This window comes from Cololabis saira, chromosome 1, assembly GCF_033807715.1.
Source record: "Cololabis saira isolate AMF1-May2022 chromosome 1, fColSai1.1, whole genome shotgun sequence".
In the NCBI taxonomy this organism is placed as follows: Eukaryota; Metazoa; Chordata; class Actinopteri; order Beloniformes; family Belonidae; genus Cololabis; species Cololabis saira.
The window spans coordinates 13,562,974-13,580,382 of record NC_084587.1 but is presented as its reverse complement, the minus strand read 5'-3'; the positions used below and the strand labels follow the sequence as shown (position 1 = coordinate 13,580,382).

The window sequence follows — 17,409 nt, the reverse complement described above, 5'->3', positions numbered from 1 at the left end:
CGCTCGGCCTCATCCATCTTCCATACAAAGTCTTTATGTGTGTCTGGAGACTGGACACACCGACATGATTAATGGTGCTACCGTTCAGGCCTTTTCCGTGCTTTCAGCAGGTGCTAACGCCAGTGAACGTGTGTGTCCCATGTGACTAAGGTAGCATGAACCAGTTAGTCTCTCTTATGACATGACAGTTAAGCTTTCCAGTTGGTTTATTGACTTACAAACTCCTTATAAGTAAAGACTGGACAAGGAAACAGATGCAATCTTCTGTTTGACTTTTAGAAAAATATCCATCTGTTGGAGAATTTAGAGTTTTTGCAAAGATGTGACCTACCGGTAATTGACCTAAAAATGATTCAGTTTGTAAGATAATCTAAGATACCGTATCTCCAAAACTTGTCTTTCCTGGTTTCTCATGTGAAGGGAAATTACACAAACTACCTTGATCAGTTTATTTTCTGTTCCTCATACAGTATCTTGTTTTGTTTACGAATCCTAGTCTGAGGTTGTATAGTCCATAGCAACGTCTATCAACGCCGTCAGTGCCATAAAATGACCGTGACTGAGTTACGAGTTCAATAATGCATGTAAATGTAACTTTCTTCGAATTAAAACTCAAATTAAAGCTGCAAGCAGCGATGAACGGGCCCTCGCACTCACAGCCACCGCCCCCCATAAGCATATCAGACATGACACCACCCACGACTTCCTATGTCAAACCATTCAAAAGTTATAGCAGGAAATAGGGACAACCAATCAAAAGAAGGGGTGGGGCTAATTTTCACTAATTATGGTCAAGGACTCAATACCGAGTCCCATGACACCACCCACGACTCTTTATGTCATACCATTCAAAAGTTATGGCAGAGAAAAGTTTTCCAGGTGGCGCTGTTGAGCCATTTTGCCACGCCCATTAATGCAAACCATGAAATATCAAATTTATCGCCAGGCCTGGCTTGCATGCCAAATTTGGTGCCTTTTGGGGAACTATCAAATATGGACCAATCAGATGAAAGGGGGGCGCGCTTTTTGGCATCTAGCGTCGCCACGGTAACACTTTTGAAAGAGAAAAGTAATGCGCGTAGTCGCAGGATGGAGATGCATATTTTGATGTATAACACACCTGGGTGCACGTTACGGTTCGGGCCGTATTAAGTCTCGAAGGAATGGCATATATTGCTCCAAAATTACGTGATTAATTCAGAATGTTCAAAATGGCCGACTTCCTGTTCAGTTTCGGCCATAGCGCCAAGAGACTTTTCTTTAAGTTGCGACATGATACAGGTGTGTACCGATTTTCGTTCATGTACGTCAAACCGTATTATGGGGCTTGAGGCGCAAAGTTTTTTCTGTCTGAACGAATCAGATGAAGGGTGGGCGCGCTTTTTGGCGTCTACCGTCGCCACGGTAACGCTTTTGAAAGAGAAAAGTAATGCGTGTTGTCGCAGGATGGAGACGCACATTTTGATGTATAACACACTTGGGGGCACATTACGGTTCGGGCCGTATTAACTGCCCAAGGAATGGCATAAATTGCGCCAAAGTGACACGATTAATTCAAAATGGCCGACTTCCTGTTCGGTTTCGGCCATGTCGCCAAGAGACTTTTCTTTAAGTTGTGTACTGATACAGGTGTGTAGCGATTTTCGTGCATGTACGTCAAACCGTATTGTGGGGCTTGAGGCACAAAGTTTTCAAGGGGGCGCTGTTGAGCCATTTTGGCACGCCCATTAATGCAAACCATTAAATATCAAATTTTTCGCCAGGCCTGACTTGCATGCAAAATTTGGTGACTTTTTGGGCACGTTTAGGGGGGCAAAAAGGCCCTCCTTTCGTCAGAAGAAAGAAAGAAAGAAAGAAAGAAAGAAAGAAAGAAAGAAAGAAAGAAAGAAAGAAAGAAAGAAAGAAAGAAAGAAAGAAAAATTCCTACAGATACAATAGGGCCTTCGCACTGAAGGTGCTCGGGCCCTAATAATGTAGTGTTATGAAATAGATTAAGTCTAAGATAAAGTTCCTCTTATCTCACCGGCTTGTCGTTCAACAGTTAAGGAAATAGGATGGCAAACTTTGATAAGTCTAAATGAAAGTGCTGATGTATCAATCAGAAATGGGGTTAGATGGTTAACACAGTCTGGAGCCTGCAGACGCGATAAGCCCAAACCATACATGAGGCGGCCATGGGGGGCTAGGCATCTTGAGCGGCTTGCTCTCACCCCTGTGTGGTGTATTCAAATGACTCCATATCGTACATTTAAAGGGGACCTATTATGGCATCTAATACCTATTTTAAACAGGCCTTGAATGTCTTAAAAACAAGCTTTTGATTGTTTTTTGCTAAATAAATTAGAAAGTCAGCCTCTGAGCCATGTCTTTATCTTCCCATTCTCTAACCTCATTATGATCACTGAATCACTGAATGACCGATACACTGCTACGAAAAAAATGGCGGAAGCTCTGGCCGATAGGGATGGGCGGTATGGACTAAAAAATTTATCACGATAATTTCTGGCATTTATCCCGATAACGATAAAAATGACGATAAAAAAAATACCAATTCAATTCCACCTTTTCAACTATAAATCTATCCCGCGCTCAGATCCGCCATGTTTGTTACACAAAAACGTCATCAACGGGAATTTATCCTTCCTTCTTTCTTTCTTTCTTTCTGCCTCATTTCTTTCTTTCTTTCTTTCTTTCTTTCTTTCTTTCTTTCTTTCTTTCTTTCTTTCTTTCTTTCTTTCTTTCTTTCTTTCTTTCTTTCTTTCTTTTTTCTTTCTTTCTTTCTGGCTCATTTCTTTCTTTCTTTCTTTCTTTCTTTCTTTCTTTCTTTCTTTCTTTCTTTCTTTCTTTCTTTCTTTCTTTCTGCCTCATTTCTTTCTTTCTTTCTTTCTTTCTTTCTTTCTTTCTTTCTTTCTTTCTTTCTTTCTTTCTTTCTTTCTTTCTTTCTGGCTCATTTCTTTCTTTCTTTCTTTCTTTATTTATTTCTTTCTTTCTGCCTCATTTCTTTCTTTCTTTCTGCCTCATTTCTTTCTTTCTTTCTTTCTTTCTGCCTCATTTCTTTCTTTCTTTCTTTCTTTTTGCCTCATTTCTTTCTTTCTTTCTTTCTTTCTTTCTTTCTTTCTTTCTTTCTTTCTTTCTTTCTTTCTTTCTTTCTTTCTTTCTTTTTGCCTCATTTCTTTCTTTCTTTCTTTCTTTCTTTCTTTCTTTCTTTCAAGCTCATTTCCTTCCTTCCTTCCTTCCTTCCTTCCTTCCTTCCTTCCTTCCTTCCTTCCTTCCTTCCTTCCTTCCTTCCTTCCTTCCTTCCTTCCTTCCTTCCTTCCTTCGTTTTTATCGTTTTTACCGCAATATGACAAATTCTTACCGTGGGGAATTTTTTTGACGGTATATCGTGAACGGTAAAATATCGCCCATCCCTACTGGCCGGCAGAGTTAGTTGTGGGTGTGGTTTCACGCATCGGAGGCCAACCCATGTAAATCGCGCCCGTCGTTACGTAACGACGGGATCAGAATCTGAACGTCTCGTAGAAGCCTCATCAGACTGGACGGCTCATCCGGTCGGCTGTACAGACACTGGGGAGGGGAATCGAGAACCGGTTCTTGTCGAGAACCGGTTCCCAGTGTTTCAATTACTTGGAATTGTTTGCCTTTTTCGCAAATGATTCCCTTATCGATTCCAGTGGGCGCGAATGACGTCACCAAGCAAGTTGGGCAACGTGCTTTTCATCCGCGCCCAGCAGGAAAACACGGGGACAAAGCGGCATAAACGCTCGAAAGTTTGGTTAAATTTTACCAAAAAGAATGACAACAGGGCGACACTACTTGCAATGTGGACATTTCAACAAAGGGGGGAAACTGTTAGGACTCGGCCGGCTGATGCGCTTGGAGCGCGGAGTCAGCCGGGGTGTGGTAAGGCGGATTTATGGTTCCGCGTTACACCAACGCAGAATGGAAAAAATCTTATCAATTCCCATCCCTAACAGACACTGCAGAATTTGGTTGCTTTCCTCCTTCTCTGAGTTGGCAGGCTGAGGGGAGAACACTTTATAAATGTTAAAGCAAGAAAAAACTTGTTTTTCATAATAGGTCCCCTTTAAAGAGTGAGGGACTCGTCTCTCACAGGCCTCCCGATGTCTCTCACCTGCCGACCTCCCGCTCTTAAAAACCCACATCCTCCCCAGCTTCCACCGGGAAGTCTGATCGTACAGATGGGTGCTGAGTTACGTTCAGCACCTGCAAACATCTCTGCGTAAGCCTGATGAGTGGGGGTTGGGTTTTATTTCAGTGGTGGAGGGGTTTGAGGTCTTCACTACAAGACCTGACAGACTGAACCCAGTGCAGAGATGTCAAGATAGTTGAAAGAAAGAAACCTGATTGTGCAATCCACCACTGAAAACTATTAAACGGGTAGAGTCTTTCAGGGATACAGTTGAGCATTTCTAAAAACCGGAAGTGTCTGGGAAATCAAAATATCAGCTTCTGTGTTTATAGATTATAGTTTCTGGGTTATCAAAAGACAACAAAGAAATAATCCAGCCGTCTTGAAATTATGTGGAATACCAACAACATCGTCTGTAGTTCAATAGGGATGATTTGTTTTACGCGTTGGTTTAAAATCAAAGATGGACTGATGTAAGATGTTGCAAATGAAGCCTATTGAGTATATCAGGCCAAAGTTATTCTTAAAAAACAATTAAATGCATTGTAGAGGAAATCAGAATAGGTTTTTGGAAAACCAAAACACCATTATCATTCCTTGAATGCAAATACCTGTTACAACCTCTATTTTCTTAAGCACTGGCAAGACAGAGGAAGATTAGGCAAGGCAAGTTCATTTATACAGAACATTTCAGCAACAAGCCAATTAGTTTCAGAGATTTGTCACACAGGCAGCACACAAAAATCTCTGTTTTCTGGTCTCTTCTTTAGTTTGGGTTTGAGTGGTTTTTATGTCGAAAAACTGCAACATTTGACCACAAGCAATGCCATAGCACTAGTAACTGCTAGTTTTAAGGTAAGTCAAATAGGAAGATAAGAGAGGGTCTTACTGGTGGGAAGACTCTCTCCATTGTGCTCGGGGCTGCATGCGATGTTCACATCTTCACGGTGCGTGCAGTCATGGCGAAGCCACTCCCTCTTATTGCACAACATGAGGCTGGGTTCTTTCCCGGTGCAGCTCACATCATCTAGAAGAATAGGACGTGACCCCGACCCGAAGGGGACTGGAAAGAGAGGACCTTCGGAGAGGAGAGTCTCGCCCACCCTAAAAAGTAGACATGTGGCCACACATCCAAAGTAAACTCTATCAAGTTGTTCATTAATGACAGATTGAAGTCAAGGTGCATGAATAAGCATGAATGCTTTTAAGTACCTGTAACCGAGCTGTCGACACACCACGAGAGTGTTGGTGTTTGTCCAGCCGTCATCACACACCGTCCCCCACTGACCACGGTAGAAGATTTCCAAACGTCCCTCGTGGCTTCCTGATCCCCCAACCAACCTGATCGCACCGTCTGTGGCGAGTAAGAAGGATGGAAATCCAAAGGAAGACATGAGCAGGTTTTATCATGAGAATACATAAAATATCATCTTTTTTTTCCCCCACTTTAATTCAGAATTAGATGAAAGACCTTTTTGATTTTTCAGCTGTGATAGTTTATCATTATGGTTCTCCTGAGGTGTAAAAACACTGGAAAATTGGACAGCAGCAGCAAAAATGAGAAGAAAAAACAAAACAGCATTTTAGAAAACACCACATCAGAACATAACTATGAAAGCGATGGATCAGAATCACGTCTAAAAAAAAGCGATGTAGGATCTACAAAGCGCCTTTGTGCACAGCTGGTTAGCGCTCCGACCAATCAGAGCAACGAACAACGTGACGTATTTAGAGCGACAGAAACGAGTCGACGGTAGCGTGTTTTGCAGAAGAAGGATTTGAGTGCCATCTTCTGATAAATATTCAAAGAAAAAATTCGGAAGCTTTAACTTTCGATGTGAAAACTGAATGAAACGGTCGCTCCGTTGTCATGGTGATAAGCCACCAAAGACAAGGGCAGACTGATCTGATTGGCTCCCCATGACTTTTGGGCATATTTAATAAGCTCCAACTAGACATAGCTGCAAAGCTGATTTAAATTTGCTAGCGTTAAGTTTAAATTTTATAAGATTTTAATAAGTTATAAAAATTTAGATTTTTTTTTTTTTTAATGTTCCCCGTAGAAATGTTGTGCCTTTGGTTTTGTTGTCTTGTTTTCCTATTTGTTTTGGGGGTTTTTTAGTGGCTCTTTTTCTTTAGTTTTCTGGTTTGTTATTGGGATTTGTGTTATATTTTTCTTATTTCGAGGGGAAAGGTTTTTTGTTGCTGTATTTTTCATATTAGAGCCCTTGTAGTTAAAAATATAGCATAATTTAATATAGGCCCAACTACAGGTGCAGTCTGCCCATTATACTGATGAGGTAGGACTTCTGGAAATCTGGTAAAGTCTTTAAGACCTCTTTCTTCCTACAATAGAAACCTGGTAACACATCTGACTTTTATCCTTTGTCTTAAATAGTTTGCTCTGCTGAGCAGTGGCCACACCGCTCTTTACACGCCTAGCCCCTATGTGGAAAAGATGTTTTCAATTCACACCCTCCTCTTGCTTTTTTTTTTTTAGTCTACGCTGACTGATCACACCTTTCCAAAAGTAGACATTGTGAAAATCAAAAAAAGTACCACATAAACAGCAACACTGAATGTTAATAATGTTACTACAGATGTTATTTCAATAAGCTTGCATGAGAAATGGTAGGGTTAAACTGTATGGTTACATCATCTGCTACACCTGGGGATTAAACGTCAAAATCTTGAAAACAAGCATACAATCAGGTGTGACTTCTGTGTTTGTAATTGTTGCTATGTCATGCATTTCATTAAGAAATGTGTTGGCCTACCTGTGAGAGGGTGGCAGGACACTCCTGCATCCTCAGAGTGCAGACAGTTGTGTTCTCCCCATGCACTTTTTGGACACTGCTCCAGAGTAAGCTCATTGCCTGTGCAGCGCACCTCATCCAGCCACACACGGCCTGAACTCTTGCCAAAGTGTGCTTGGCCCCATGCCCTTGCAACACCGCTACAATATATATATATATATATATATTTATAAATATATATCTAGATTAAACAATGCACAGGAGAATAAAAGGTTTGCTCTATAGTAACACTAATAAAATGGAAAACAGATGTGCAGGCTGGCCGTAGCTTACAAGAAACAGGGTACAGGATAGTGCATTTGTTTTACTGTTTTGCTTATAAGATTCAAATGGAAAAGGAATATTGCGCTTCGTGTCATGGAAACATCAACTTTGCAGCACATTTGCAAAGAATCTAGTGTGGCTAAATATGCACATCTCAGTGGTGCTAGAATTCATGCAGGAACAATAAGCCTGATTCACTATTTGACCCCCAGATGTTCTTTACTGCTGACTCTTCTCTCTGTGTAGAAAGAATACTTGTCATACTTTTGGAGACAGAGGGAGAGGAAGATGGCTTGACACCCACATTAACTCATTTATGCGTCTTTTTTTTTCCGTCACACTTATTCTTCATTGTCACAAACTGACATTTTATTACCTTTGTGCTGTGTCATTACTTGGGAGTTCTACGAAATTGAACAATGGTGTCTCTTTAACTCTTTGTGTGCTTTTCAGGGTGTATCTTCACCTTAGCCCCAGCTGTCGGCACACCACCTCTGCATCGTTATCATCCCACTGGTCGTCACATATGGAACCCCACTGCCCTGCGTGGAAGACCTCGACTGTGCCCTCTGACTCCGATCCACCACCCACAAGTCGGAGCGGAAGCGTCACAGCTGCTGCAGCACACATAAATTGACAAGTTGAAACATATATTCCATGAATGATCTTTTCAGTGTGACGCCTCCTAGGAGGACTCGCTTTTCAGGTCCCATTCCATACATGCTATTGCTAACATCAATCCATCAAGCCTAGATTCATTCTCCCCTTCTAAGGAAAGTCTACCTTGCTGCTGGGTGCACGTGACGGCTGCAGCCAGAGAGCAATCCTCTCCATTCCAGGTAGATTTGGGACACTGAAGCAGCTCAGGCTCTTCTCCCTGGCAGTGAACCGCCATCCAATGGACTTTGGCCGTGTCTGGGCGAAACAGTGAGACTGCACGAGCATGGCCTGAGATTCTGGAAGAAATTAATGAATGAATGAAGTTTATTCAGTCATGAAAACACAAAACACAACACCAAAAAAAAAACATTGTGCACAGCATTAACATTTCATAGAAAACCAAAAATGTGTTGAACAATGACTGAAAAGGGTTAGGCTGAAGCAAACTGCTTATAAAAGCCTATGCTATATTACCAACTTTCTTTTTGTGGCTACCGACCTCCAGAAAACCAAAAAGATTCAAAAATAGCTTTACAAACCATTTTCTTAAAAACCAAAAGAGAATGACAAGTTTTTAAATTTATGTTGGCATCATTCCAGAATTTAACTCCAGTAATGGAGACACATCTCCTTTTCATACCTTTTTTAGCTTTTTGTACAGTGAAATTGCAGACACCTCTAAGATTATAGGGAGTTTCCTGAATTGAAAAGAACCTCTGTAATGAGTCAGGGAGCATTTTTGATTTTGCTCTGAACATAATTTGCATGATTTTATAATAAAGCAAATCATAAAATTTTATAACATGAGAATCAATAAAATCTATAAACAAATAAGATACTCGTAGTAATTTAAACTGACATCACTTCTAATTGCAGCTCTATAAATGTATTATGGGTAAAAAAAAGATATAAATATATATGTACACTGTGTTTTTTACTTGCGCTGGGACTAGAGTTTAATGCAAAAGCTAAAAATGTGGCCTGTCTCAGAGCCAAACATAAAGCAGCTTTTGTAACCTGGTAGCAGCTATCTTTTGTGGTCTGTTTGCTTGTGAGCTCCCAATGCTGGAACAGTGCACTCCGGAGTTTTACAACCAGCAGCTTTCAATAACTGAGCAAGTGAAAGTCATCGCCGAGGATTCCAGCTGACATATGGCTGACATTTGCCCCCCATCTTTCCCACCGTGGACTTTCGCTGACTCCTGTGTGAATGTGCACAGGCTGACATGAATTTACACAGATGTGCGTTCATGTCAAAATGCGGATCGGTGCTGCTGTTACCGACAACATGTGTAGAAAAGGGTATAGAGTGTCTCTGTTCTCTGGTGAAAGCAGGAATCTTTCTCAACTGACCACACTCCTGATTATGAACAGTGGTGCTATATATATATATATGAGTTGTCTACAGGCTCCCTTGAGGCCTGCTGTATCATGACTACATTTCATAGTAAAGCCTGCAACACACAGTTGCACAAGTGCGTGTGTGAAACAGACACAGTCGAGAAAGAAGGGAGCTAATACGAACATAAATACCTGAGTTCTAAAGGTATTTAAATGCCTCTGGAGAGCGAAAGGCTGGAATGTAAGAGCCATACCAGAACAGCACAAAGACTTGTTGGAGAAAGGAGGAGAGTGCCTTGTGTATGTGTGAAATGTTGTATACATAGCCCATGTCCATTTATTGTCGAAATCTCTTCCATCTGTCTGACCTGTCAGCTTCAGCTTGTGAATTTATGGCAGACAACGGCTGTACTTACACTTGTGTATCTAAATGTATGTGTGAGAGGTGAAGGAAGACTGGAATGGGGCGAATCATGCATGCATATGTGAGCACAAGTGCATGCATGCGTGCTGGTTCGCTCACCCCGTTCCCAGCTGTCTGCAAACCACCGCTGCGTCCTTATCCCCCCAGCCATTGCTGCAAACAGAGCCCCAGACTCCTCCCAGGTACACTTCCACCCTGCCGTCTAACTTGGAGCGGCCTCCTTGCAAACGCACCGAGCCTGGGGTGGAGAGAGAAAGGTGGAGGAAAAAATAAATAAATAGATAAATAAATAAAAAAATAATAATAATAAATAAATAAAAAAAAAAAAAAAAAAAAAAAAATATATATATATATATATATATATATATATATATATATATATATATATATATATATATATATATATATGTGTATGTGTACAGGTACCATGTATTATGTCTCCTCAGGGTACCCATATTGAGTCTGTGGCCACTAATAAATACCTTGGCATAACATTGGATAATAACCTTTCTTTTATAGACCATATAGACCAGGGGTCGGCAACCCAAAATGTTGAAAGAGCCATATTGGACCGAAAACACAAAAAACAAATATGTCTGGAGCCACAAAAAATGAAAAGTCTTGTATCAGCCTTAGAATGAAGGCAACACATGCTGCATGTTTCTATATTAGTTATAACTGGGGGAATTATTATGCACTTTGAGAAAAAAGTCGAAATGTCAAGAAAAAAGTCGAAATGTTGAGAAAAAAGTCGAAATGTCAAGATTGATGTTGAAGTACAATCTTGAGAAAAAAGTCAAAATGTTGAGAAAAAAATCCAAATTTTGAGAAAAAAGTCGAAATGTCGAGAAAAAATTCAAAATTTCGAGAAAAAAGTCAAAATGTCGAGAAAAAAGAAAAGAAAGAAAAAGAAAAAGGAAAAAAAGAAGAAAGAAAAGAGAATAAAAGAAAAAAAGAGAAATAAAAGGAAAAAAAAGGTCAAACATTTTTGAAAAAGCTCCAGGAGCCACTAGGGCGGCGGTAAAGAGCCGCATGCGGCTCTGGAGCCGCATGCGGCTCCAGAGCCGCATGCGGCTCTGGAGCCGCATGCGGCTCTGGAGCCGCGGGTTGCTGATCCCTGATATAGACCAATTACTGAAGAAACTTAAATTAAAGCTGGGGTTTTTCTTTAGAAATAGAGCCTGTTTTTCTTTTAAACAAGATGAGGTAGGACTTTAAAAAAAGCTGGGAAAATTAAGTTAGAATATGTGTTAGATTATCATGAGTCATGGGTCATGAGTCTTTAAGACCTCTTTCTTCCTACAATAGAAACCTGGTAACACATCTGACTTTTATCCTTTGTCTTAAATAGTTTGCTCTGCTGAGCAGTGGCCACACCGCTCTTTACTCGCCTAGCCCCTATGTGGAAAAGATGTTTTCAATTCACACCCTCCTCTTGCTTTTTTTTTTTAAGTCAATGCTGACTGATCACACCTTTCCAAAAGTAGACATTCAGAAAATCAAAAAAAGTACCACATAAACAGCAACACTGATGGATGTTAATAATGTTACTACAGATGTTATTTCAATAAGCTTGCGTGAGAAATGGTAGGGTTAAACTGTATGGTTACATCATCTGCTACACCTGTGGATTAAACGTCAAAATCTTGAAAACAAGCATACAATCAGGTGTGACTTCTGTGTTTGTAATTGTTGCTATGTCATGCATTTCATTAAGAAATGTGTTGGCTTTTACCCTTTGTTTTAATTGTTTCACGTATTGTTGCAGCCACTTTCGTGCCACTCCTGGATTATGGCGATGTTGTTTAAATGAATGCCTCTGCTCACTCCCTACATCTATTGGATGCTGCATATCACGGATCTTTGAGATTCATAACTGGTTGTAAACCCCGTACACATCACTGCACATTGTAGTCTCTCACTGACTGGTCTTCACTTTCCATGCGCACAACCACCCACTGGTATGTATTTGTCAATAAATCCATCATTGGACTACTCCCCTCCTATTTGTCCACATACTTGACACGGAAACAGTCTGATCGTAGCCTCCGGTCCCTGGATTACATCACAATTGCCATCCCCAGTCCGTACTGAACTTGGCAAAAAGGTGTTCTCCTATGCTGCGCCTGGAACCTGGAACAGGCAACAGAAGCTGAAGCAGTCCAGTTTTATTTGACAAGGGGACTTCAGATTACTTGTAGGGAGACTGGTGAGACAGTCAGTGGGGGTCTGCACATGTACTGTATTTAACTAGTTCTTTTTTTTACCTTAATTTTATTATCTAAGGTTAATATTTGAAGAAGAGGATACAGTTACAGGCTAAGTGCTTATCCAGGCCTGGTGTTTATTGATGAAGTGTTCACAGATATATGTAGAGTTGGGTGGGCAAGAATAAATGTCTGCGCGCATGTCCCCGGTGACGCGTTAAAATACCCAGAAATAGGTCGATGCGCAGGTGGAGCTCTGTCTCAGACTACTATCAACATATCTGAATGTGCATTAGAGTGAACACAGTCAGGGATTGCCCTCGTTTCATAACAGCATCCAAACACCCATCTCAATCTCTCACCCAAAGGCATATTATTGTTCAAATATATTTAATACTTGGGTTTGAATACAGCTTTGTGAAAAAGAATAGAAACAACATCTTTCAGTTGTTTTTGTATCGGGCGCAATAAAGAACGTCATCCAGTCCTTTCACAGGGTTTAAGAATTAGGTGAATAAATACTCAGATGAAAAACAACAGCGCATTATTAAAAATACTGAACAAAAACCAAAACAAAATGCAGAAACAGTGCGTAAAACAACTAAGTACACCACTGTTGCTTCAGGTTTAAACAGCAGCCAGCTTCTGCTAATCAGATAATCATGATTAATTGATCATTTGTAGGTTTGAGCACCTGTATAAAAGCAGATGTTTGGGCAATTTGGCTGCTTTGGAGCATTTGTGTGCGTATTAAATGCTAAAAGGCTCTTGGTTCGATGAAGTGAAGAAGGATCATCCATATTGTAGCAGGGAGAAAGCATCTTCTCACAAAATTGAGCATCCATAGCTCAGATGTGCTCAGATTTACAAAGTTGCAGCTCAGAAAGCCACAAGACTTCTGGACCGATGTGTTTTGGACAGACAAGACCAGCAGTTCAGACACCTCATACCAACTGTCGAGGAGGGTGGTGGTGATTTTGGGTTTGTTTTTTAGTCACAAGACCTGGACGGCTGGCATTCACTGAGTCGGCTACAAACCTCCCTGTGCGCCAAAGCGTTATAAAGTAAAATCTGAGGCTGGTCAAATCTGTCTGGCAGCTAAAGCTCCGATTAAACTGGGTCATGAGACAGAACAAACTTCCCAAGGACACCAGGAAAGGCTGAGAAAAGAATACAAATCCAGACCTAAACCTGACCACAATGCTGTGTAAAGGACCTTTAAAGAGTTTTGTATGGATACATTCCCATAAAGCTCAATAAACTGAAGGAACTTGGAAAAAAAGAAAAGATTGCTCCACAACAATATGAAAAACTGATAACTTCACACAGAAATGTATTAACAAGCTATTGACTCTTGAGGTGTCACACATTCCAACTTCATTTTGCTTTAGTTTTGGTCAGAATACTATATAAAAATACTACATAGTTATTATACATAGTTCTGTTTGTTCATCTGAAGTTGTTGTAGTTGCGTAATTTTAAGTCCTGGTAAATGATCTTTTTATTAAAACATTTTGAAAATGAAATAGCACACAGTCTTTCTCATGTGACTGTATGCTAATTCTGATATATGAATGAGAGCAGGATCATTTATCCACCCGTTATACTACAACACTAAAAATAACCCAGGATGCCCGCTTGTGCCAGATGGAAATCGCACTCTCTTCCCTCCACGAGCTCCAACTGGCAGTTCAAGGCTTCCTGTGTAGTTTTATTACATCATTTTTTCTCATCATTTTTAATCTTTAACACAGATAAAACAGGGTTTTGTTTAGATGGCATTCAATACTAAATAATAATTTCCAGTTTGGTTTTAAAAGCAAGCTTGGGACAGATCAGTGTGTATATGCATTATTAGTAAATACAGACAGCAGAATTCCACCATGTTTATGTGCTTCCTAGATGCGTCAAGAGCATTTGATAAGGTCAACCATGGTAAACTGTTTTCCAAACTGCAAGAGCGTGATCCTGCAGTTCTGGTACACATAACAGACCACGCAAGTCAGATGGGGCAGTAGTTTATCTGCACCTTTTCATGTAACTAATGGGGTGAGACAGGGTGGCATTTTTTCACCTGTCCTCTTCAATATTTACATGGATAATCTTTCCATGAAGCTTAGTCAGTGCAAGACCGGATGTATGATAGGTGATAGTCTTAAGTGCTCTAGCTATGGAGTCCAGTATGACATTGTGTTTAACCCTAAGAAGAGTGTTATTCTGATTGTTAAAGCTAAAGTTTCCCCCATTCTTACTGTCTGACCGCCCCTTAGATGTTGTTAAGAGAGTACAGTATTTGGATCACATTGTACATGAGGGTCTATGTGATGATGATGACATCCAGCGTCAGTGCTGTAAACCCTATACTCAGGTCAATATGCTTGCCCGTAGATTCCATATGTGCACAGCTGATGTTAAAGTAAATCTATTCAGAGCCTATTGTACACCTCTTAACACAGCTCACCTTTGGTGTAATTATACCACTGTCAAGCTAAAGAAGTTGCAGGTAGCATATAATGATGCGTTCAGGATCCTCCTTAAGCTTCCAAGATGGATAAGTGCCAGCACTTTATTTGTTAATTGTTATGTCTCCCCGCCTTCCATGCTCTGCTGAGGAATTTTATGTTTAAATGTATGTGTCGACTCCATGAGTCAGAAAATGGTCTAATAACTGCACTCACTAACATCAAACGGAGTGATACAAGCAGAGGTGTCAAAAGTATTCACATTCATTACTCAGGTAGAAGTATAGATACTAGAGTTTAAAAATACTCCTGTAGAAGTTGAAGAAAAGTATAAAAGTACTGGTTTCAAAACTACTTAAAGTATAAAAGTAAAAGTAATGTAAGGGGGAAAAAAGCCATTAAGGAGAAAAGCCATTGGAAATTAGTGCATCTTAGTATAATGCAAATATATTAAAGAACCATATATGTGTAGCCTACTATTGAGAATTAACATGTGTTTTAGAGAGCAGAAGATATGATGACTAGTTGCCTATTAGTATTGTAATGGTGCAAAAAGTCAAACTTCAGAGGCATGTTATCCTAATGCTTATTGGAATGTACATCCAGTTGCAGTAATCTGAGGGCAACGGATGTAAGAACAAAACTGGACAAGAACATCTGTGCCACAACCACAACCAAATTCACTCAATCCGGATGGCGCAATTTAACTGGATAGTTTTTGGCCGAAATGAAATAGAGTAACGAGGCTGTTTTTAAAATGTAAGGAGTAAAAAGTACACATAATTGTGTGAAAATGTAAGGAGTAAAAGTAAAAAGTCGTCTGAAAAATAACTCCAGTGAAGTATACTGTAGATAACCAAAATTTCTACTTAAGTAAGGTAACGAAGTATTTGTACTTCGTTACACTTCTGGATACAAGGTACACTTCTGGACTATGGAAACATTGGAACAGATTATTGCGTGTATTTTAATTTGTGACCTGTACTTTTTATGTATTTGTATGTATTTTATATGGAACCTTTTGAGTCTGTAATAAAGTATTCATTCAATACCTAACGGCGCACATGTTTCTGTTTGACATCATCATACACAAGCATCACTTGACAAATTGAAAGCGCATTCTCATCCATAGACGCAAAACAAGAGGAAGGTGGATAAGAGTCATCACAGTCACTTCACTGCTCATCACCCCAAATTAATGAGAAAGCTGCAAGAATTATACTTGCATTGACTTTAAATGACCAATCAGTTCATTTTGACAATGAATCTGCAGATTTAAAAAAAAATGCACGGCACCTCCGGCAGGCCCCCGCATGTTTTACCTTGTTTACAGTCGCAGTATCCCCAGTCCGCCCTGCCTTTGTGGCTCCTGAAGAAGCACCAGGGTCTGATCCTGCCGTCGGGGTTGCGGCAGTGGTTGTGCTCCCCCAGTCCCCTGCCCGGGTAGCGCTCCCTGAACCCGGGCACCTCGCTCCACTTCATGCAGCGGACGCCGGACTCCGTGCGGTCCACGGCTCCCCGGTAGGAGCCGTCCCGGCCGCGGCTGCAGGCGGTCACCGGCGGGATGGAGGAGGACGGGACGCTGCTGGAGGAATAAGAGCCGCTCACGGCGATAACAAGCGCGGCCACAGACGCCAGAAATGCCACGGTCATGTTTTTGCGGACGGTGACTGATAACGGCAGCAGTGGGATTCACTCAGTCATCAGCTGATATGAGGGCTCCCCCAGTCACCCAGTCAGACAGTGGAGCGTGATTTATGGTTCTGCGTTAAATCGACGCAGAGCCTACGCCGTAGGGGTATGGAGTAGGGTGCGCGTCGCCGCGTAACTTACGCCGTAGTTCTGCGTTGGTGTAACGCGGAACCATAAATCTGCGTTTAGAACAACGACGCAGGTCGATGTAACTCGTTTTTTTGCGTGGGCTGCAACCCTGTAGCCCTCCGATGGAAAAAAAAGGGAAAGAAAAGAAAAGAAAAGAAAAGAAAAGAACATCCGTGGATTGATTGAAGTGATTTCCCCTCGGCAATACCTGCGCTATTATATGATTCAAACCTATCTAGGGTTGCCAACTTTTTTTTAGCCCTTTTTTTTTGTGAGTGAAAAGATTTTTTAACTATTTGACTCGAACCTGAATTGAATTAGATGCATATGTTTGAATGCCATGAACACATGGAAAACCAATTATTATCCAGCAATTCATTCAACAAACCTGCTTAGGTATCATCAATAATTGCTCCTGCTGCTCCCCTCATTTTTTTTCTTTTATTCCACTGACATCATTAAAGCTCAGTATTACAGCGTATAATTTGATAATACAAAATAACAAAATTAACTGAATAAAATAAGCATCTTTCTTAAACAGAACCCTGTCCTACTTAACTTAAAATTGCATAAATTAATATAAAACAATAGAAAGAAAACAGAACATCAATTCTGTAATAGTGCACATTTTTAGTGCAATAACAAAAGTGCAAACAGAAAGTGTGTAGAAAACTTGTAAACATATTTGTGCCTCAAAGGCCATGACTGTATGCTACAGTTGTAGTAAAACCGAAACAAATAACTTATGAACTCAACAGCTCAATGCCATTTTCCATTGGCATTTTATGACTATTTTTTGACTCACACTGTAATACGGGACAAAGTGCTTCCCTTTTCAGCTCAATACGGGACGCGTACTTTAGTTTATAAATACGGGACGATTCCGTTTTTCAAGGGACGGTTGGCAGTCCTAAACCTAAAACACGAATCAAACAGGACGTAGTCAGTATTTTATAAACTTTACACTTTTCTTGGACTGTAATTGCACTGTAAATTATAATCTACTAATACCTACAAGGGCAATCTATTTTTTATGACTTGGGACCATTTACTTCCACATCTGAAATCACTACCAACTCCCAAACTTTCACATAATACAACAGTAACTTTTTGCTTATGGTTGTCTGGGTCTGAAACATGTAATTTAGTGAAGCGTCCAGGCTTGCAGGGTTCTGTGACATCACTAACCCAGTCCAGAGAATCATCCATCCTCCCCATTTGTCTTTACCCAACATAGCATCATATTGCAATTTTTGGACCT

The 17,409-nt window shown here is 40.5% G+C and overlaps 1 protein-coding gene across 3 annotated transcripts in view; it reads right to left on the bottom strand.

Moving 5' to 3' along the window:
* Window positions 1-16,036, bottom strand: part of prss12 (serine protease 12) — a 36,050-nt gene extending 20,014 nt beyond the window's left edge. For 2 of the 3 annotated variants that reach the window (XM_061743670.1, XM_061743748.1), the window contains exons 1-7: window positions 15,650-16,036; window positions 9,758-9,896; window positions 8,017-8,189; window positions 7,700-7,850; window positions 6,931-7,109; window positions 5,366-5,507; window positions 5,043-5,257 (exon numbers count right to left, since the gene is read on the bottom strand). In XM_061743670.1, coding sequence (XP_061599654.1) covers window positions 5,043-5,257; window positions 5,366-5,507; window positions 6,931-7,109; window positions 7,700-7,850; window positions 8,017-8,189; window positions 9,758-9,896; window positions 15,650-15,980 — 1,330 coding nt within the window. In that variant the 5' untranslated portion in view covers window positions 15,981-16,036. The remainder of the gene's footprint in view (window positions 1-5,042; window positions 5,258-5,365; window positions 5,508-6,930; window positions 7,110-7,699; window positions 7,851-8,016; window positions 8,190-9,757; window positions 9,897-15,649) is intronic. The other variant, XM_061743824.1, reaches the window with a different exon arrangement.
* Window positions 16,037-17,409: the final 1,373 nt, after the last annotated feature.